Source organism: Myotis lucifugus, unplaced genomic scaffold (genome assembly GCF_000147115.1).
Source record: "Myotis lucifugus unplaced genomic scaffold, Myoluc2.0 scaffold_18, whole genome shotgun sequence".
Lineage (NCBI taxonomy): Eukaryota > Metazoa > Chordata > Mammalia > Chiroptera > Vespertilionidae > Myotis > Myotis lucifugus.
In genome coordinates this window covers 2,436,435-2,460,285 of record NW_005871066.1, presented here as the reverse complement: position 1 = coordinate 2,460,285, position 23,851 = coordinate 2,436,435, and the positions used below count along the sequence as shown (strand labels likewise).

At 41.5% G+C, this 23,851-nt stretch overlaps 1 protein-coding gene across 1 annotated transcript in view; it reads right to left on the bottom strand.

The window, feature by feature from the left end:
* Positions 1-3,799: 3,799 nt before the first annotated feature.
* LOC106696500 overlaps positions 3,800-23,851 on the bottom strand; it is a 34,542-nt gene continuing 14,490 nt past the window's right edge. The window contains exons 3-6 of the mRNA XM_014452752.2: positions 20,429-20,450; positions 14,708-14,804; positions 14,468-14,619; positions 3,800-4,060 (exon numbers count right to left, since the gene is read on the bottom strand). Of these exons, the coding sequence (XP_014308238.1) occupies positions 3,970-4,060; positions 14,468-14,619; positions 14,708-14,804; positions 20,429-20,450 (362 nt within the window). The 3' untranslated portion in view covers positions 3,800-3,969. The remainder of the gene's footprint in view (positions 4,061-14,467; positions 14,620-14,707; positions 14,805-20,428; positions 20,451-23,851) is intronic.

Genomic DNA, 23,851 nt, shown 5'->3' with positions numbered 1-23,851 from the left:
CCTGATCAGACATCTACTGGCACAAAAAGAGCAAGTGAAACAGCCATACATTTTGTTTGTTAAGCGCAGCTGAGCCCAGCTCAACAGAGTGTCAATTCAAAAGAGGGAAATTAAATATGCAGCCGAGTTGGGAGATGAGGAACAAAGAATCCAGTATGACAATTAACAGGGGAGCTGAACACACTTTCAGCCCACCGTCAGGAAGAGGCTAGAGAGAAGAGGTGAACTGGAGAAGGAAGCGTGAAAGGAGAGAAGAGACCAATTTTAATTAAGACTTTATTTTAAAGAGTATTTTTTAAAGTCAGGTTTACAGGAGTATAACTTCCACAATAAAACATACCCTCTTAGGGGAGAGCTCTACGCAATTTAAACATCACATCCAGTTGTGTAGCTACCATAACAAAGATATACAACAGTGTCATCATCCCCCAAGTGCCCTCCGGCCCCTTGGGAATCAACTTCTCCCTCACCCTGAGCTCCTGGCAACCACTATTCTGTTTCCTGTTCCTCTAGTTTTCCCTGCTTTAAAGATATTTAATTTAAGACCCCACAGGCAATCCTACGCCTCTTCCTGCCTCATCTCCATCCCCAAACACCGGGTAGGAACAAGCTAACCATCACAGGCAAGTGAGTACACAGCAGCCTCTCCCCACTTCTGAGAGGCAGCGATGTGACTAACAAGGCCCCAAGGCGAAAGGGAACACAGAGCACTTTTTACTGGGAGGGAGGGGGTCACATTTGGACATGGCTATGCTGAGGGAATATTACTCATCACCGCACTCAAGGGGACTCATGAGGCCATCCTCTGGCCGTTAGGCAGAATTCATTTATTGCTTGTTCCAAAAAACATTTGAGGGATCTTACAAAAATGTACATAATACATTTATAAATAGATTAGGTACTAGAACTGGGTACTCAAATGGAAAAACTATGAACCATGACCCCCTACTTCCCATGATAATTTAAGAGGGATCACAGGCCTAAATGTAAAAATGAAAACATAAATCTTCTGGAAGAAAAAGGGAGGGAATCTTCACAACTTAGGCTAAGCAACAGCTTCTTAGGATAAAAGGAGCAATTACCATTTCAAAATTGAATAACTAGATTATACCAAAATGTAAATCTCTTGCTTATAAAAAGACAATGTTCATGAAATACAGAAGAAATCCACAAACTGATATATAATATTTCACAAACATATATCTGACAAGAAATTAGTATCTAGAATATGTAAAGAACTCCCATACCTCAAGAATTAAAAAAAACACCTCAATGTGGATTTACTTGAACAGACATTTCACAAAGGAAGAGTTGTTTAAAGCTGCTCAATATCATTATTCATCAGAGAGTTACAAATTAACGCAGCAATGAGATACTGCTACCCACATGAGTGGCTAAAATTTAAAACAGACTGACGGCATTAAATGTTTGGAGGACACAAAACAACCTAAACTCTCATACACAGTGGTCGATGATACGATCACTTTGGGAAAAGGTCTGACAGTTTCTAGTAAAACTAAACATGCACGTACCCTCTGGCCTAGAAATTCCACTCCTAGGTATGTAGCCAAGAGCTATGAGAGCATTACCACAAAGAGACTTATACAAAACATCCATGGCAGCTCTGATTGCTCAACAAACTGAGGTATATTCATACAATAGAATACTCACCGACACAATAAAGAACTAATTCTGAAACACCTAAGAGTGTGGGTGAATCTTTAACACATTGTGCTGAGTAAAAGATTATGTAAGAGTACATGTGCGATTCCATTTATATGAAGTGCTAAAACAGGCAAAACTAATTATGGTGCGAAAAAGAATCAGAACAGTAGTTGCCTCTGAAGTTGTGGGGAAGGAATAAGAATCATGAAGGAACTTGCTGGGTTGAAGGGAATATTCTGTATTTTGATAAGGATTTGTGTTACACAAGTGTATCCATTTGTCAATTGAATGGTACATGTAAGGTGTATGCACTTTGTTGAATGTAAAATTTACCTCAAAAAAACAAATGAAAATATAACCAAATATTGAACTTTAATGATGTACATACTAAAATGTATAGGGGTAAAGTGTATAGATATTTGCAATTTACTTTGAAATATATAAAAAAATAATTTATATAACTGTCTAATAATGAAAAGACAGGAAAAGGTTAACTATGGAATCCAGATGGTGGGTATATGGGTGTTAACTATAAAATTATTTCATCTTTTCTAGATATTTAAAAATTCTTATAGTGAAACATTGGAAAAAATAATTGTATCCAAAGATAGATAGACCCTTGAATATCTATAAGAAATATTCTATCACTTATCTTATTGATCTACTTTAATGTATCTTGCTAAATCCATTCCTCTCTGAACATGTACCATATGCCATGCACCATACAGAATGATAATAATAGCTCTCTTATACCATATTTGAACTATTCTAAGATGCATAATTTCTTTCCACATTTTGGCATTCTGAATTCGGAATGGGCTTTATAATCAATGGCATATCATAATTGGTGGAATTTTTTTCTCAATGGAACATAAAATAATAGTGTTTCTTAAAATCAATAGCATGTTAGATTTAATAAAACACAATATCTAGTGCTTCATGGTTCAAACTATTTTCATCTTATTTGGGCCTTACAATATCATATTTTGTGAGATGGGTAGTTATTCCTATTCCAAATATAGAAATTGAGGTTCAGAAAGTTTAAATGTGCTCCTTCTCCAAAGTCCTCAGCTAGACTATGATGAAGCCATAACTTTAATCTGAGCTCTCTAAATTTGAAATATTCTGTTTTCTAGCAATGTCACATAAAATATTTAGAGAATGAAATCTCCTTGGAGATAGGGACTTTGTTTTATTCACTACTATAGTACCAGGGTATAGAACATTGCTTGGCACATAGCAAGTATTTAATAAATATTTACTGAATGAATGAATATTACAGAAGACAATAAAAGGTCAGAGGGGAAGGCCCATGGGATGTAGTGAGGTGGAAAGTTTATGACTATCTTGCCATTGCTTATCTGCTTTGATGCACTTCTCATTAATCACTCAAATAGCACATACTCCAGATGCCATCTCAGGTTAAACTAAGTATATCTGCTCCCTAATGACTTGAGAGGCAATCTAGTATAATGCAAAGTGTACTCATATTTGCATGAGAAGATGTGGGTGTAAATCCCTTCTTATTATATTTTAACCACCTATTAGCGTAAAACTTTGGGAAAAATTACTTAACTCTCCTGAGTTTCAGTATCCTTATCTTCAAAATTGGAAATAATAAAACCTACCAGATTGCATCACTGTGAGGCTTAAATGAGACCAGATACATATGTGCACCTTACACATAGGAGTTCTATGTTAATTCCTTTCTCTTTCCTACACCATGCTCCACTTCAACTTTGTTTTGTTACTGGTGATTTCGGCTTTCGGTTCTTGAGTTTGGCAAAGAAAGAATTCAGAGCCAAGAACTCTAGCGCAAAGAAACTTCATTTAGCTTGCAAAGCAAAAGTTCACCCAAAGAGAAGTTTCGAGAGAGCTGTTTAGAGAACTGCCTTGGCCTTTTAGAAAGAAAGTCAGAGGCAGAAGTGAGCCAGCTGGGTTGTGTGGACTCAGGAAACAAGTTACAAAGGCAAAAGAAGGCCCCTTGGAGACAGGTTTAGGGGGTTAGACCAGGATGAGCTGCCACTGCCCACTGCTCCCCTGGTTGCAAACCTCGTGGGAACCTTTTGAGCTTAGGAGAAAGAAAGCAAAGGTGATGTGGGTGTGCTCTAGAGACCAAGCATGCACTGGGTCCTTTGTCTTAAAAGTTTTTATCCATTTTCTAAAGACATGGATTTTAGGGGAGGCCTCAAGGGAGGATCTCAATAGAATATTCATCAGCTTTCTAGGTGTGTTCTTTAATATGCTGATTCATAAAAATAAGGGCATAGAATCAGGGTCATGGTCTCTATTAATTGGTCAGCACTAGGTTACCAGGTAGCTGATCAGTGCATCTGGTCCTGATGTCAGCAATGGTGTGGCTTCATCTGGTTTTTCTGCTTTTCTGAGCCTGGAGCTGAAACACAAATGAGGCCTAGATGTTATCTCTATTTTGACCAAAACTCTGTCTCTGTGGTCAACAATCCCGAAACTTTGTTCCTACGATTATTTGATGCTGATCAGACCTCGTTGTCCTGAGGGCTTAATGCTTAAAGGAGTGGTTTGTACAGAGAGAAGGAGGCAGGTGAGTCAAGGAGCTGGATGAGGCCAGAGTTTGAATCAGCTGTCTCAGTTTCCCCATTCTACTTGTCAAGGAATTTTCCTGGCTTCTTACTATCCTGCCTCAGTTTCATTTTTGCAATTCTCATTTCCTACCCCCACAAGATTGTGGATTTCTAAAAGAACTCCCTTTGGCCCAGCTGAGTGGCTCAAGGTTGTAGGTTCAATTCCTCGTCTGGGCACCTACGTAGGTTGTGGGTTTGATCCCTGGTGCAGGCACATATGGGAAGCAACCAATCAATGTTTCTCTCTCACATCCATATATCTCTCTCTCCCCCTACCTTTCCTCTCTCTAAAGTCAATGGGGGGGAAAAAAACTATCCTTGGGCAAGTATTTTTTAAAAATAAAATAAAATAGCCTGACTAGTGTGGCTCATTGGTTGAGAGTTGACCCATGAACCAGGCAGTCACAGTTCAATTCCCGGTCAGGGCACATGTCCAGGTTGTGGCTTGATCCCCAGTAGGGGGCGTGCAAGAGGCAACCGATCAATGATTCTCTTTCATCACTGTTGTTTCTATCTCTCTCTCTCTGTCCCTTCCTCTCTCTGAAATCAATAAAAACATATTTAAAAATAAATAAACAAACAAATAAATAAAATAGAAGAACCCCATTTTCGTTTATATCCATCTCTATAGGACCCAGGAGAGTGCCAGCCACATGCTAAATGCCCTTAAATATTCTCAGAGTTCCTTCATCCACTCACTTAATTCATAAGTACTGATTGTCTGCCTGTTCTGTGCCAGGCCCCCTTCTAGTTGGTGAGGATACAACAATGAACAACATTAACAAAATCCCTGCCCCCCAGGGAGGCCTATGGACAATACATGAATAAATAATATATGGTGATAAGTGCCTCGAAGTAAAATAAAGCAGGGAATGGGGATAGGAAGTGGGGGGGAGTGGCAGCAAGATGTGACATTTGAGCAGACTTCCAGGAAATGAGGGAAAAGCCACATGCAGCTATCTGGGTTAAATTTGAAGAGCAATATAAATATTTGTAGGAAAAACAAGTGGAAAAAAGTAGACAGAACATTCCAGAATGTGGGAACATTTGACCAAAAAATCTGTAGCATGAGATAGAAAGCTTGTTTGGGCTCTGTCTAACCTGAGTAACAGGCCCTAGAATATGAGGAAAAGAATTTGTATTTCATGTTGCAGACGATGTGAACCACTGAAGGCTTCTGCACAAGAGGTGACAAGATCAAAACAGCACTACAGGAAGTTTGGTCTCACAGGGCAACCAGACAGGAAGCATTAAAGGGAAGAATGGCAGTTCTATCCCAGACAGCTTGAGTTTGACATCACAATGGGTCTTCACAAGGACCATGCTCAGTGAACAGTTGGAGTTAAGAGATGGGTGAGGGCTTGAGATTTGGGGGGTGTAGCCCGTCTAAACCCCAACAGCTGATTGTAATCATCTTCTAGGAATCGCAGGCTCTGTGAGCAATAAACAGATCTTGTTAGAATTTTACTTTTGGCCTGCAAACTGGTGGAGCATTCCTCTTTGGAATTTTCCAAGCTTAGGCCAAGACTAGACAATCAAAGTCAGCAGTAAGGAGAATTATATGCGAGACCTGACAGGGAGACACGCCAGCAAATTAAGTAGGAGAGGAACCCGGAAAGGTGGGTCACGGCGTGCCTTGAGAAGCTCAGAATCCCGGGAGATCTGGGAGAACGTGTATTCTGCCAGATGCTCGGGCCTCATGGGCGGGCTTTTGTTTAAATGTGTGAGATGATTTAGACACCCTTCAGAAAGCAGCATGCCCATGGTTCATCCTGCCTGAGGAAATGTACAGCCCTTCACATTTGACTGTTCAGCGTAACGCTGATTGAAAAGAACAAGAGTCATCTCTTTGCCATTTGGAATGACTTTTCATACACTCAGCAGCAAACGGGAAGGGGGTCTGTGAACACTGAGAGTGAGGTTTGTAAACCACAGTGAGAAAAGTTGCAGGAAGCAGTCACAGCTTTAGGTGAGCTGCTTGAGTTCTGCGGATGTGCTTACGTAGTAGAGTTGTGTCACCATGGAAATCAACCACTGAGAGAAATGTTATTGAAATGAAAATGGTTCTCACTGACAAAAGCAAAGGGCTGCCATTTTGCCTGGAGTCCTGACCAGGTAGGTTGTGTGTCTATAACTAGCGACTGGCTCCTGGGAAGGAAAGAGAGTGGAAGGATGCAAAAGAGAGGGCCTCCTTTCCTGGAAATGTATGATTTTAGCCCAGGAATCTTTAAGCATGTTGCTTACATAACCCCCAAAAGAATTTTTTAAACCTCTGTAACTCCTCACATATGTTATGTTGTCATCTAAAAGTTTTCGTCATAAGATAAGATGATGATGGATGATAATTGGGATAAATATTTCATGACACTATTTGATAAAATAGGTTTTAACTTGCTAATGCCTAAAACACCCAAATCTTAAAGAAAGCATGGAAAAGTTTTATAAACCAGTTTTATTCAGTGTTTTGCAAAAAGATTGCTTTTCTCACAGGACATTTCAGTTCACTTTAAGAGAACCAGCATCACTAACTTACAATACTCAGCTATTCCAAATCCACAAAGGCAATTATTCCACTTCTGATGCCAAACTTTGCTGGTAACAGAAATATGTATAAGATCAGCAAGGAGGGAAGTCCCATGCATGTCAGGGAACTTGATTAATAACAAATACAGGTGTCTTCAAGAAGCCAATATTTCTTTCTTGTTTTTTACTACCATACGCATTTATAAAAAACTAGTGACCCGGTGCATGGATTCATGCACATTGAAAGGAAATTAATTAGAAGGTGGCTGGCAGGGCAGGACTGGGAAAGATGGGCCAGACACGCCCTGGAGCCAACCTCCTTTTGTCCCTCCCCGGCTGACCACATCTGGGGTGGCACTGTGGCTCAAAGGGTGTCTGCAGAGTGTGCGGGGTCCCTTTGGCAGGCGGGGTCCCTTGGCCTGGCCTGCAGGGATGGGACCAAAACCAGCTCTCTGACATCCCCTGAGGGGTCCTGAGTGTGACAGGGCACTCTGCAAAGTTGCTGTCATACAGGGTGTGGAATGCAAACGCAAGTGTGCAGTAAACCAGATTCTGGGTCAACAGTGTCCTATTAACAATATAACCCACAGCTGAAGGTGGAATCACATGGCCCCGCAAGGAATCAGGCTCCCTCCTCTCTGGTTTTGGGGTGCGTCATCCAAGAACCACCGCTGCCAAGTCACTGCAGCTCGTCAGTTCCTGTGTTGAGCATCTGCTCCCTGATGGTCAGTGCGTGTCATAGCTACCGGGCAGATGGCCATTAGCATATTAGCCTTTTATATATATATATATATATATATACTATATAGTATATATATATACTAGAGGCCCGGTGCACAAAATTTATGCACTCGGGGAGGGGGTTTCCCTCAGCCCAGCCTGCACCCTCTCGCAGTCCGGGAGCCCTTGGGGGATGTCCAACTGACGGCTTAGGCCCGCTTCCCTCAGGGAGCAGGCCTAAGCCATCAGTTGGACATCCTTAGCCCTGCCAAGGAGGCGGGAGAGGCTCCCGCCACCGCTGCTGCGCTCACCAGCTGTGAGCCTGGCTTCTGGCTGAGGGGTGTTTCCCTATGCGAGCGCACTGACCACCAGGGGGCAGCCCCTGATGGTCAGTGCGAGTCATAGTGACCAGTCTATTTGCATATTAGCCTTTTATTATATAGGATAATAATGTTTTCCTACACATCCAAAATATTACTGTCACACCTAACAAAAGTATATGGTCCATATTAGAAGTTCCCACATATCCCCTAAATTCCCATTTTAGCTGGTTTATCCAACCCAGGATCCAACCCTGGGCCATACATTATATTTGGTTGTTATAGCCCTTGAGTCTCTTTTAATCTAGAACATGCATTCTTAAGAAGGGTGATATTGTCTCCAAGGAAGTAAAAATTGGTTCTTGGGGAATGAAAAAAATTTAACTTTTTTTATACACAAAGCACAGATAAGCATATAGTACATAAACATATACACACAGTTATATTTATTATAATAAATTTAACCAAAATTAACCTCACAGGCTGATGTGATCATAAATTCCTAACTGGGCAGTTCATGGTAGATAGCTATGCCCAGGCCTATAACTTGATGAGGAAAATGTTTATCTTTTACTTCAGCAAGCCCTGTCCATTGTTCTTGTGCATCTAGATGAACACACCTTTAAAATGCCTCTTTTTCAGACCCCGGGGTCTGAAACCACCCTCAAGTGAGCACATAATCTTAACTATCCTATAATCCAATCCCCACATTGATCTCTCCCACCATCATGTAATCTTCCTTACGTTCCCTTCTTAATTTCAAATGCATAAAACTGTCATTCTCCAGAGCATTTGAGATCTTGCTTCCTGGCAATGTCATCAGTTTGGCTCAAATAAATGCTTATAAAAATTCTCTACAGGTTTGGATGTTTCTTATGTCGATAATAGTATAACTCTGATATTAAATTTTCATGGTGGGAAAACAATTAGGAAAAAATGTCTAAAAATGCTCCTGGGGTTGGGGAATGGGCAATTTTAGTTTTTTAAAAAGGTTGAAAAATACTGATCTAGAGCAACCTCTCTTTCTTGACACTGGCCAAACCAATATTTCAGTGTATGCCCTTGTTTGGTCCAAGGGGAGATTTTCATGGTCTAAGGCAATAATACCCTTTTGTACAATGGGCTGAGTGAGGTGGTAGACTTAGAAAAGTGCTGCTCAAATACCTCCTTCAAGAAAGTACTGGCTGCCCAGCTGGGAGGAATGAGACTCCTTAGGGTCTTCCTTAGCTTTCCAGCAAAGGGCACATTCCTTTCAGGACAACCCCAGCCAATGACTGAGCAAGGCTGGCAGACAAGGCGCAGCTATTCCCACCAGCACAAGAACTCTAAGGGGCTATCTGAGCTCTGGAGCTCACAGAGACCTTGTGGGTTAACACCCACTTTGCAGGATTCTGCGAGGGTTACATGGCAGTAGCAAATGAAGTGCACGGGGCCAGAATATAGTAAGTGCTTAATAAAGGACAGCTATTACTTCAAGGATGTCTTCTAGCTTCCAGAGGAATAACAGCATGCTGAGATCTTAGATCTGCTGAATCTTTGGAGGTTCACAAAGCCAAAGACTGCTTGAGGCAGGGTTAGAACTCATAGAACCACCAGTTTATGCTCCTAAAACCAGAGTTCTCCATGTCCTTGAGTGGCAAGAAGATGGAAAAACAAATTGGTTAACTTTGAATTGATGAATGCCATCACTAGCTGCAGGCAAAGGCAGCAGTCGATACAAAACTGTGCTCCATGATGCTATTAAAATTCAAAACTTCCCGGAGGCAGATGCCTCCTTCATGCCTCAGAGAGTTGGAATCGACCTGGGAATCATGGAGACAAATAACATTGTGAAGGATGGAAAAAGGTCACTCCTGTCTTATCTTAACTTGATTCTCTCCACCTCCCTGCTCTCTTACACCAATATATAACTGATGGGCCACAAACACACTTCCTGGTCAGAATGCACTAGGTCCTGAATTAGTCAAGATTCTGTGGTTGCAAGAAACAGAAATCCACGTCAAACCAGCTTAAATAAGCAAACAAATGAACAAGTAAGTAAACAAGCATGAAGGAAAGAAGGAAGGATGGAAGGAAGAAGGTTATTGTTTATTGGTTTATTTTGTTCATGCAATGGGGAGTCCAGGAGGAGTAGACCCCAGGGGATTGCAGGGACTTAGCCATGCAGTCAGAGCTATCTATCTATCTATCTATCTATCTATCTATCTATCTATCTATCTATCTATCTCCCTCCCTCCCTCCCTCTATCCCCATCTTTCTTCTCTGTTAACATTCTCTCCTACTGCAGATGGGCTTGTTCTACCCTTGCTGTGGAGAGGAAGTGGAGCATGGTTCAGACAATCCTGGTTCTATCATCTCAGTCCAGTAACATCAGCTTTCTTTTCTGAAAGCCTGATACAAAGTCCCAGAGAAAGACTCAAATTAGTTCAGCTTGATGCACAAACACATTTCTAGCTAAACACTGTGGCCAAGTCAATGGAGACTAAGGTTGGCCAAGTCTAGACCTCAAGCTCACCCCTGTAGACTGAAGACTGGATTGGCAGCCCTTAAAACCACAAGGAAAAGGAGTGGATCATTTCTCCCCAATGAAATAAGGTGCTGTGCCAGAAGAAAATGGGAAAGGAGATGCTGAACAGACACCACTGACAGGCATTCATTACAAATCCTTTATGTCTCAAGGTTTTGTTTTGTTTTCCAACAAATGTCTCTGAAAAAGAAGAGACATTACAGTTGCAAAGGAAAAACTCTGTGTTGACAGAAGGAAGAAAAAATATGCAGAAGAAAGGAGCTGAGTGAATAAGGCCATCATTAAAGCTCTTCTGTGTGTCATGTTTGTGATTTCAGATATTTACTCTCTGGGAGTATGACACTCCTATCTGCGATAAGCCTGGAATCCCAGGCTCAAACCCTCAGGGGGAAAGAGCAGTGCCTACCTTACAGGGCTGCTGTGAAAATTAGATGAGCTAACACAAGTCAAACAAATAGTACAAAACCTGATGCACAGAAAGCTTATCCTATCTGATAAAGAGGGAATATGCTAATTGACCCTCATGCCATCGCAAAGATGGCGGTGCCCACAGCCAATAAGGAGGGAATATGCTAATTGACTGCCACACCCTCAAAGATGGCAGTGCCCACAGCCACAAAATGGTGGCGCCCAGTCCCCTCAGCCCCCAGCTGCCTAGGGCTGGTCCAAGGCGCAGGCAAGCCTTGGATGTTGGCTGCCCAGCCACCCAGGGCCGCCCGAGGCTCAGGTAACCAGGGCCGGCTGAGGCTTGTGCTGCCGGCAGTGGCAGCAGCAGAGGTGTGATGGGGCGTCGCCTTCCCCTGATCACTGGGTCGCCTCCCGCCCCTGAGGGCTCCCTGACTGTGAGAGGGGGCAGGCCAGGCTGAGGGACCCCCCTCTCCAGTGCATGAATTTTCATTCACCGGGCCTCTAGTTTTTTTATAAGTAAAATATAAATTGGGTATATTCATGTAGCACCCATATCCCCACAACACACTGAGGGCTCTTGGCTGCAAAAACCTGCAACTCTCTGCTTAGGGCTCTTTTTCTAAAAAAGGGAGACCCTTTCAGAGTTAATGCCCCCCAAAATCAACTCTCAACTGACAGGAGTTAGCGAATAAATTCTCCAGCTTCCTGGTCCCCCAGTGGGATAATTCTGAGCTCCCCACGTGACTACATTCCAACAGATGCATTTGAGAACATGCACTTTTGAGGCTTCCTTGCCTTCCCTGTCTTATTACTTTCACTCCCACACTGGCCTTTCCTGGAATCAGCTCCTAAACAGACTACTTGCACTTTAATCCTAGTCTCAGGATCTGCCTCGGGGGCACCTAAACTAGGACAGTAAATTTACTAACAAATCTGTGAAAGAAAATGCACCAGAATGTTCACCGCCATTGTCCTAAGACTGGTGAGATTGTAAATGATTGCACTTTTTATGATCTATATTTAAAATATTTTTCACATATATGTGAATAGGAACTCATTGGATAGCAACTAATTGATTACTGAAACAGTCTCAAATCTTCAATCTAATTTTTAGTCTCTGCAGCACCTGACCACCTTTTTCTTCTACCTGACTCCTAACTCAAGGTTCCTAATCAACAAGCCTTCTTACTTTTGCACCTGCTAAGTCCATTCCTAGCTCCATGCTTCTACTCATGTTTACCCAGCACTTTCTATCAATCTTACCGCTTCCACAAGGCCTCCCTGATTCACTCTAGCCTGTGATGCCATTGTATGTCCATTTCTTCTGTATATCGTTTAAGTGACATGATCAGTTCTTCCCAAATTACATCATTTTAAAGAGATACATATAAAAAAATACTACTTTGGTATGGGTCTCTCAATTTCCTAGAATATTTATACTTTCAACACAAAAATGGTATTAGACCAATTCAAGATAAAATACCCCCACCCCAAATTATTGACAATATCTGAGCTGCATCTGCTGTTTGTCTTTAACAAAAGGTCTTTTGAGCAGGACAGCGTGCTGGGAGAAGAAAAAGGGAGAACCAGAAGCTGGCTCTGATGCACTCGTTCCAACAGCCATAAATGATCTTTTCATGAGGACACAGCCCATAGGGAGAGAAGGAAAGACAAAAAGCATTCTTGACTTGGGAATGGACTAGCGGCTCCCCCTCTGTCTGATTCAGTTACTCAGAATGGCCTTCTTGAGGCTGTGCCTCTTGTGAGTTATGCGTCTCTCCCCCCACCCAGGGCTTCATACTAAAGACAAGACGCAGCTGCCAGGGCCTCCAGGGGTTTCCCAGCAGTCGGCTCTGGTGAAATAAAATAGCACGTCCGGCTGGAAAACTCGCCGGTCTTGTCTTCACATGGGCTGTGCTCCTCGTGGCCGGGATAAAGGATCCCAGGCCTGAGCACTCACTGCTTCTCCTGAGACTGTGGCACTCAGCCTTCCTGTGCTCCAGCTTCCGGGTGTGCAGTGGACAGTTCCCTTCTAAAGCGATTATACATGTTTGTATATCACACGCACACTCCATCTTTGTGAAATACTTTCCCGAAGGAGGGCGTCTGCTTACCACCAGAGCAGAGATGTACTTCCAAGCAGAAAGGGGCTCTGTGGCCCTGATGCCGCAGACAAGGTGGGACTAATGTAGGCTTGTGAGCTTCCCTGTTTATTGTAAAAGGGCTGCGGTTTATACATAACGATTGGTTGAACTGCTTGTGATGGTGCAATCTCAGCTTTATCTGCCCCAGAGGAAGACGGAGCCGGAGAGAACAGGTCTGTGACCCTCATGTGTACTATGAAGTGATGGGAAGGCAGCAAATGGGACACAACCTCTACTTAGAGTTTGAGCGTTATTAGAGACTGAGGCTGAAAGTAGACCTGGTGCCCCATCCTCCTACCCTGATTCCAATCTATAAATAATAGGCCATGCCTCAAATCCCAGCAGAGGCGTGGGTGATCACACAGCAGAGGGGAAGGAAGAATGTGAGAAGTGACCGAGTTCTTGCTGATGTGTCGACAGGCAGCCCTCTCCCCACATTCTTTCTCCCTCTCCCATTTCATCCTGGGTATTAGCTAGCAAATAGGATAAATGAAGACCCCACTTTCTGTTGGCTGTACCTTGTATTCAGAAATCTTTACTAGACTAAAATCACCAGATGCTAAAAATCGAATTTCTTTCTGACCTCAGAATAAACGAATGAATACATGAATGCCTTGTGACTCCTGTTTTGGTGTTTGAACCATTTAATCAATATATTTTTTAAATGGTACAGCCAGCCCTTTAGAAGAGATACAAGCTGCCCAGCATCACTTATCTGCAATTGTTCCTGCAAAAACAGCAATAAGAATCTGTCCAGATTGACAAGACCATGTGCATTTGGTTCCAGGGATGCCTCTTGCTAATAAAACTAACACCTAAGTAAATAAATAAACATAAATGCCATATATGAGGAAGGGTCTTCAATGTGCCATGAGGTGAGAAAGTTAGAAAACATATGCCCCCTGGGCCCATGCTTTCCAATGCACGCTCTCACTGAGCCTCACGGCAGCCTCCTCAAGTGGGTGTTCTTGTGGTGCCTCTTTAGAGAGAAGGACACTGAACCATAGGAAAGTTAAGGAACTTACCCATATCACACAGCTTGAAAGCAAGGACTTAAAATCAAGTCTTCTGAATCCAGAGCCCGGTATTTTATTGCCTCTCTGGTTTTTGCTCCCACTCTGGCTTCATGGCTTATCTCTTCCTTCTTTTTCTTCTCATTTCTCTCAGAGTCTTTACCAAAGTCTCTGTCTCTCTTCTCTCTCCCCCCTCGCCTGCCTCCTACCACACATGTTTATCTGGGCATAGCTTTCTCCACATTCTTCAAGGGTCCATGGTTTAGAAAAGTTTCCTTGCCAGACAGATTTGCCAGCCCCAGATTCAAAGGCCAAGCAGGTGTCTGATATCCCGGCCACCCGGCCGCTGCCTGAGGTCACTGTGCAGCCACTGACCACGTCACAGACTCACAGGCTCCACCTGAGCTGGGGCTGTCCGTGCATGTGGTCGCTTGGATTTGAAAACAGCCATTATTAATTCTAGGAGCGGTGTTAAGAAACAGCTGCCCCGTAGATTTTGTTGGCTCGTTTGCATAAACATGTGCTATCAGTGTAAATAACTTACGTCAGAGGTTTGCTTGGGCTCTTCTGTAGAAACAGTCTTTCTGCTCCAGAAGCTGTGAAGGTCAGATTCTCCAAGGAGCAGCTGCCCTCCTCCCTTCGGTTCCACGCACAGATCCATGCAACTCCCCCTGGCTGGCATTTTGAGCAAGGACTCTGCACAAAACACATGCCAAGAGGTTTACACACATTATCTTATTTAACCAAAGCTTCCAGGGCTAAACAAGGGCCACCTGTCACTTACTAGGACGTGGCAGAGCCAGCTCTCCAGTACAGGCGGGCTCACGTCGGGGCGTAAGCTCTCAACCCTTCTGCTCCTGGTGACAAGCGCCTGGCCATTCCTGCCAAAGACAAAGATGAAACAGCCCAGCAAGGTACTCGGGATCCAGTAGCCAGTATTTTTACACATAACAAAAGCAGGCAGGATGCAAACCTGATATGACCCTCTCAGCTCCAACAGTAAATTTCTTAAGAAGAGCAACCCTTTAATGTGTGTGCAATGTTTTTTTAAAGAGTTTGGAGGAAAGTGGAAACCATACTGCACACTCTGATGGGCAGCCTTCCAGCTATCACAGTTACTTCTGTGAAAAGCAGAGCTGAGACCGAGGGGGGGAAGTCCAAGAAGTCAGTGGCCGAGTGGGTTTAAAGCGTGTTATGTGCATCTAGAGATAAAGCAGTCAGAGGGGCCAAGCCAAGATTAATGGCCCGCGTGGCAGTCACCCCTGACCCTGAAGGAGCGGCCGCTACCATGGGAATGGCACGGATACTGAGAAGTCAAGAATTAGCCGCTAAGACCAGAGGGCCCTCCAAGGCTGAGACCTTCCCTGGGTTTATTTAGTTTTTCTATAAATCACTTATTTAATAAACTGTCATTCTTAGGATAGTACAGCCTATAATAATTTATGACAATTAGAGAGCTGAGAGAGAAAACATGAAGTTTGTGTACAAAAGAAAAAAATCTCTCAAACTGTTTTCTTTAGATATCTGACTTCATGTGGGAGATCAATGTCAAGATTCACTCTTTTTTTTAAAATCCTCACCCAAGAATATTTTTTCCGTTGATTTTTTTTAGAGAGGATGGAGCGGAAGACAGATGGGGTAGAGAGAGAAACATCAAAGTGAGAGAGACACATCGATTGGTTGCCTCCCATTCGCACCCTGATGGGGGCCAGGGGTGAAGCCTACAACCAAGATACATGTCCTGACCAGGAATGGAACCCTCCACTGTTGGGTCGGTGGGCCAACGCTCTAACCACTAAACAACCAGCCAGGGCGCCAAGACTCACTCTTGAAGGGTTGTCCTAGCTCCAGCTGTTTTTAAATGACTCTGAATCCCAATCAAATCAGCAATGGTGTGGTCTCCCCCACTGAAATGCTACTCTGCATTTTGACTTTAAGACGTATTCAATAGTTTTGGAAGAATGCAGAGCTAGGGAGTTCAGTGGCTTGGTGGGAAAGTCACAAGAACTTGACCCTCTTCAATATCTGCTCATCAAATACGTTTTTCCAACATGAGGATATTTATTGTGCTAACTCAGCTTCTGCCTGTAATGATACCTCTTAGTTGGGGTGCTTCACGGAATGGGAAAAAGCTATAAGGCTTTCTCAGAAAAAGGAGTTGTACTACATTTGCCCTTTAAGGGTTATTTGATTGCATTTATCTTTCTCCAAAAAAAAAAAATAACCTTGCTAGAACTTGTAATGTTCTAACAGAAATTGGTACGGCGCAGTCAGGCAACGGCAAGCAGGAAAGGGAAAAGCAGCAAGTGATGACTTTGAAAAGTATTAGCATACATTCCAGCGCATTCCAAACACATAAAGAATAAACTTAGCAGGGAAAGGCATTCCATGAGATCCAAGTGCAAGAAACAAACACTTTACGTTACTATCCCACGTAGAAAAAGAGCAGAAATTGGAGGCCCAGATGAAGTGTTCGTGGAAGATCCGTGAGAGAGCAGGGCAGACACACACCGAAAGATACTTCTCAGAAGGACATGCCTTGCAATTTGAGCATTTTTGAGCTCACGATGGAATTTTAAAGCCATCCAGAAACAACAGATGTTTGAACCCAAATGATCCAACTTCTGATGCCAAAATTAGGGCTCTGAAGAGGAACGTCAGAGCGAAACATATGAAGAACAACTTCAGTGACTCTCCTCCAGGCTGAGTTGAAAGAGATTTATCCTGTGGCTGGCTGACCTATCCTTTTATCTGTGCCCATTTATATTCTCAGCGATAAAAATTTCTGTCAAATGGAAATATTAATAACGAAAATGCAGGTCTCTGTTCTGGGTCTGACTTCAATCTCCCTCCTCTCCCCTTTGAGCACTCTGTCTCTCAGCTGAATTATGAAACCAGGAGGAGGACTCTTCTGAGCATGATTTATGCCCAGACTCTCACATGTGAAAACCAGCAACAGGTCATGGCTGAACCTACACGGCACAGCATTATCTAGCTTATTTAAACACTGTAATCAGCAAGCCAGATATTTCAAGCAAGCAAACAAAAACCAGCCAACTCCAACTCCCACGACAATAAGTAAGCAGACTCAACTTTGCAAGCTCCCCTTTTTCCAGATAAATGGCAAACCTCGGCTTCACCTGGCTTAAAGGATACATCAAGGTTATTGCTTCATTATAAAACAAGGTTTGTTTGTTTCTATTAGCTTGTCAGATTAACTACCCACCCCCACCCCATTTCTCAGTTAGACAAGTGAATGCAACTTAGACATGGAAGCACGTTATTCAGTTTTCAAAGAGACTTCTTGTACATCTTATTTATCAAATAAACTTCTCAGCAAGGTAGCAAGGGTTACTGGATGTTAGCACTAAAATGTTTCTTATTTCAGCATAGAAACACTGTGAGGAGAGTGGCAGTATGGTCATGGTTTTAGAAGGAAGCCAGGAACTCCAACTGTAACTGCACTTTAAAAATAGCACAGTGGCTATGATTATAATTTAGCTCTGCAGCACGTAAGCGTGGTATGAGCAGGAAATGGGAGTGCATCTTCTGAGCCTGATAAGATTCTCTAATGTAAGACATATGCTCTGTGTCTCAGCTGAAGAGCGAGGCCCAGCCAGAGAGAGGAAAAGCATATATGTTTATCTTTAACCCAAAGATTGAACTTATCAACCTTGGAAGGTTTTTTGAATTGCTGTTTAATTAAATGATGAAGTCGAGAAATGCATAGCATAGATTCAAATGCGGAAAAAAATACCTTTATGGGGAAAGTTAAAATTTGAAATGCCTTCAAGAGGAAGATGAATTAAGTGGGCTCTGCATCCCAAGCCTGTGTTATCTCAGGGCAGCCTCCCAGGCCACAGCCGCTCCTGAGGGACATCCGTGCTAATCAAGAGGACATTCCTGACCAAAGAATAGCCATTGTCTATAAAAGGCCAAAGTTGAAAAAAAACACACAAACTACCCAAACAATAAAGAAGGCCAAAGTTGAATTCATTAAGAATCATATGTTTGAGAACACTCTACAATATCAATAATTATTCATAAGTCTACTTATGATAAATAGAAATGTGACAAAGTGCCCCCAAGATTACCCTTATATTTAACCAGTTAACTGCCACGATATTTTGAATTTAATTAAAAAAGGTCCGCCACTTGTGTCTATAGACGCTTATGGCCTACAAATGGTTAAGGAAAGAACTAATGGTTTATACATTTCCAGATTAGTGCTTAGAGGTAGTATGATAGAACAACATGGCCCAGCAATGGGTACAGGACAGTATCACATCCCCTAATCTCATAGTCCACTTTAGGGACAATGAAGTGTGAAGCAGTCATATACCAAGTGCTGTTGGTGGTAAAAGTGAACTAATATAACTGAAAGTCCTTGGTAAGATTTAAAGAGCACTGTAAAGTAGTGGTACATTTTTATACTTAGTAGGTGCCAAGAACTCAGAGACATTAATTAACTTGCCTAATGTCACACAGCTAGTGAGTGGTTAAGCTAGAATTTGAGTCCAGTCAATCTGACTCTAGAGTATATGCTATTGATCTTTATGCCGTGAATTGTATTATTATTCACCTGAAATGTAACATGCCTCTACTGCTCGATGATATAATGTGATCATCTGACGACTACGTGCTAGCAACCTAGCACTGACAGAAAAACTAATTCCAATAGCAGCCAAATTCTAAGGAGGAAAACATTCATTTCAAATGGGCGGGATCCCGCCCACGGGCCGTAGTTTGCCCAAAGTTTTATTTTTAAATTAAAATTTTGTGTCTTAGAATTTTCATATGTTTAATGTGAGTACAAGATTGAACATGGGGTGCATGACAAGCATCCTGCAGCTAAAATATCTAACTTATGAAATTATTATACAGAAATCAATAGCTTTTATATTCACGAGAAAAAGATGCTTAGCAAATATAACGGAAGAAAATCTATTGACAATAAGCAATAATATGTATAAAAATACTCCATCCTCATTTATAATAAACGTTAAAAAAACATGCTGAGATACCAACTTTCCCTATCAGACAGGCAAAACTCTGAAAGTTTGTTGGCAAAGCTGTCAAGAAATGGGCACTCTCGTACATACAGTATAAACCAGCACAGTCCTTATGGAAGACAATTTGACAATAGTGTCAGAATTACAAAAGCATTTCCGTTTAACCTGCCATGCCACCTTGGGAGTTTATCTCCTCTACCTGAGATATGCGAAGTGGCTGACGCAACATTGCAGAGGCAACCTGTGAGGTGTGCTGCTACTGAGGAAGCATTGTTGGTAATAGTAAATGATTAGAAAAAAAATCTATCATTCATCCAAAGACTTCTTTGTGGAAAATACATTTGTATAAAAATAAACCTCAACTCAGGGACATTTTACAAAATAAATGACCAGTTACTCCTTAAAACTGTCAAGGCCAACAAAACCAAAGAAAGTCTAAGAAACTGTCACAGCCGAGAGGAGCCTATGGAGACATGATGACTAATGTAATATGAGCTCCTGGAACAGAAAATGGTAAAACTACAGCAATTAGAACAAAGTATAAACTTTAGTTAATAATAATAGTAAAACTAAAGCAATCCAAAGTATCAACTTTAATTAATAATAATAATGTGTCAATATTGGTTCAATAATTGTAATGTGTACCATACTAAAGTAAAATGTTAATAATAAAAGAGGGAAATTCTCTGTACTGTCTTCACAATTTTTTGTAACTATAAAGTTCTTAAGAAATCAAAGTTAATAAAAATAAATTATAGAATAGTAATATAATGGAATAAATTCCATGCACTCTTCAAGAAAGAATAGAAAGCTCTCTGAACTGATAAGGAAAGATCTGCAAGGCTGTTAAGTGAAAAAGCAGTCATGCCCTAGCTGGTTTGGCTCAATGGATGGAGCGTCAGTCTGCGGACTGAGGGATCCCAGGTTCGATTCCCACCAAGGGCACATGCCTGGGTTGCGGGCTTGATCCCCAGTAGGGGCGTGCAGGAGGCAGCCAATCAATGATTCTCTCTCATTGTTGATGTTTCTATCTCTCTCTCCCTCTCCCATCCTCTATAAAATCAATAAAATATATATTTTTTAAAAGCAGTCATATAAGGCCTTGTATTTGCCTAGAGAAACCTGCATGCACACACAAGTACCTAACCGTGGTCATATGTCAGGGCTAGAGTGGGAATAGCAGGGTGATGGAGAACAGCATGAGGAGGAAAAAAAACACAAACCCTGTCTATAGAACCCTCTCGGAATAAGCAATGAAATGATCCCTGGATAAATGTGATTATTGTTGAAAAACAAGTCCCTTCCTCAAATGATGAATCTTTCCATCCCTTACATCTCTATGGATTCATTTAAAAAATAACTACAAAGTGAAAATCCAACCAATTTCAGCCTGCCACACTTTTATGAACCAAAACTCCTAAATGACTTGGCTTAAAAAATCATGTGACCTGCCAGCGCCGCGAGGGACTCGGGGAGGCGCTCAGCTCACTTACCTGGTAAGTAATACAGAGGTGGCTTCAATCCAAACATGATTCAAATTAGAATTTCATAGTGGTCATAGAGGGATGAAGAAGGAAAAAAACACACCTTAAAACCCAGCAATGAGATAAAAAGCGCCGTCCAAACCACGGCACTCAAAAATGTCCAAAAATAGCCCTAACTGGTTTGGCTCAGTGGATAGAGAGTCAGCCTGCGGACTGAAAGGTCCCAGGTTCGATTCCAGTCAAGGGCATGTACCTTGGTTGCCGGCACATCCCCAGTAGAGGGTGTGCAGGAGGCAGTTAAGTGATGTTTCTCTCATTGATGTTTCTAACTTTCTATCCCTCTCCCTTCCTCTCTGTAAAAAAAATAAAATTAAAATAAAATAAACCAATAAAATATATATATTTTTAAAAAATGTCCAAAAACAATAAAATAAAGGCAGAAGAGCGATCCCGACAGCGATTAAAAAAAAAAAATCATGTGACCCTTACATAGTATTGCCAGTTTCTTTTTCAGTAAAATGAGGGTAGGTCTAAATAAAATTTTCTGTTTTGAAAAACTCTTATTGATTGAAAGAAAGATAATTAGTGGATAGAAGAAAAAATGAGAGGTCCATAAATAACTATTTGAAATGAAGTGCAAACTATGAACGTTATTTTCTAAAAAGATTAACAAAGTCATTTTATGTTCTACCTCTAGTAGGATATCCCTTCACTGAATATTTTAACTGTAGATATAAAGAGGGGCCGAATAATTTGAAATTGAAAGTTATTCATTTTAAAAAAACCAAACCCTAATGATTTGAAGAGTTAGATTTATTTTGCCTTTATTTCAAAGAACTGTTAGAAGCACAATTCAAATGATAAGGCGTTTAACTATGTGAGCTTCACAATGATATTATCTTCAAATCAGGCCCACCTCCTAACATTAAAGGCAGCCCTGGTCAAAAGAATATAATGAATTCAATACTTTAAAGCTGTAAGTCAAGCTAAAAAATTGTTAAATAAATCCTCCTCCCTTGACATCTTCATAACAACCTAAAAGCTTAGGGCTGAATTTAGATTTCTCAGAGTCTTCAGAGTTCCACCCATACCAGAAAATAGCAAGGAAGAGGAGGAGGAGGAGGAGGAGGAGGAGGAGGAGGAGGAGGAGGAGGAGGAGGAGACCTGTCCCCCTCCCCATCCTTGTGAGGAAAGCGGTGGGAAGAAGCCATGGAAGTTGCTTGGACCACGTGAGCTGGAAATTCATTCTTCTATCCAGGTCACCCCAAATATGGTCTGGTAGAGGAAACACAGGCTCTGAGTGGGCATGTTATCTCCATGGGTGGGGCTGGACCAAAGGAAGGCAAGAGTAGGATCCTCAACAATTTCCAGCCCAGGATGAGGGACCTTTCTGTTTCAGCTACTTCTTAGTGATTGATCATCAGATGAGGAAAAAGAGAGTAAGTCTTTCCATTCTTCTGGTCCTTTGAAATGGAGACCTTTTCAACGATGAGATTGACAAGTAGAGAAAAATCTAAACATGTAATGATCTGTCTTAGTCTTTATGTTCCATTGGAGTTTTCTGAAATTCAAGGCCATATATAAAATAAAGTGGCATTGGTTGATTTTTATTATTTTATCATGTGATTTTTACATAGCAAATGATTCAAAAGATAATCTCTAGAGTGGAGGAATGGTAGTAGGGAGAATGGATGAGACTTTTACTCTTCAGTTGCTACCATTCTTCATTGTTGGATTTTATTTTTATTGTGTAGATATATTGCATTTACACTAAAACAACAACAAAAAAGGGAAAGATCTCCTAATGGTCCCTTAAGCAAATGTAGAAGTTTAAACGTTGAATTTAATGATTGGGTCTTTTGGTCCCCAGATGAAACACTGCCAACACAACAGATTAGGTAATGTGATAAATATGAAAACTCTATTTTTTCTTAATGGTAACATTCACATTTGAAGCAAGCTGTCAGTAGCAAACAGCTTTGCCTGAGTTGTCTGGTTTAGCAGATGTCTTTGTTAGGAATCTGACAATTATCACCATTATTTATTTCGCTGAATATCAAGTGGTACAGAGGGAAGCCAAGTCCTCATCAATAGTGCACGTGGTTAATTATATCATGCTGCTCCTCACATGCTTTACTCTTTGTTACTTGCTCTTGAAATTATCATAAAAATACATATCCAACTGACTTAAAACTGAATGCAGTTCAAAGTTAGTATCAGCTATCATACAAAATTATGTAGGCTACATAGAAAAAAGCAGTTTTTTCTAGCCCCTTTACTTGCTGTATAATATTAGGTAACATTTACTGAGAGCTTAGTCTCTATCAAATAATAAGCATTTCACATACATTTTCTTTTAATTAAAATCAGAAGCTCTTGTAGTGTTTGCTTATATTTTTTCACTTGCACTGTCCCTTCCTCTTAACATGTTATTATTTGTTATATTAGCAAATTATTTGAAGAAGGGTAGTGAACAGAAGGAGATGATTTGAAAGATAATGATGGAAGGAGACTTCATTGGATTGGTTAGCCAAGATCAAAAACACAGCAGTGGAAAGCAAAGAGTTTAATTTAGATCAGAGTGTAAGGTGTCTGCAACATATCAGTGTGGGAGGCTCAGCATATGGTTAGGAACAGGTCTGACAAGGGAAAGACAGATGAGGGTAAAGGTAGAGCTGTGAACCATTCTCTAAAGCAGCGGTTCTCAACCTGGGGGTCACGACCCCTTTGATGGTCGAACGACCCTTTCACAGGGGTCACCTAAGATCATCCTGCATATCAGATATTTACATTACATAACAGTAGCAACATTACCATTATGAAGTAGCAACGGAAATAATTTTATGGTTGGGTCACAACATGAGGAACTGTATTTAAAGGGCCAGAAGGTTGAGAACCACTGCAAGGGAACAGCTAGGTAGCTCAAGCTGTAAGATAGGAGATTACCAAAGGACGGTTAAGAGTTAAGACAGAACTGAACACCGAATCTTCAGAAAGTTTATATTTAAAGGGCTTGTTTTAAGGGGGTAGCATGTAGGGATTCAGGGCAGAAACTCAACAAAAGCCATCCATGGGGCAGGAGAGCCAGTAGGATGTAACAACGGCTCCAGGGGAGGTCAGAGTTCCAGCAAGAAGATGGTGGGGAATGCTTTAAAATTCTACTGAAAACAGAATTTGAGCACAAGGTCTAGGAAAAGGTTGGTTTTTGGCATTAGCACTTTCTGTAGGCTAATGGTGCTGAGGATTGAGAGGGAGAAGAAAAAAGTGGATAAAATTGTGGATGAACAGGAAGGAGACAGAAATACCACGAACAGAAATTAGAATCAAGGTAGAGAATTAAAACAGGAAAGAAAAGGTTTGTAGGTATCAAGGGAGGGACAAAAAGGAAAGCAGTCCGAGAACATGGAAGGGAAGTAGACGAAGGGACAAATG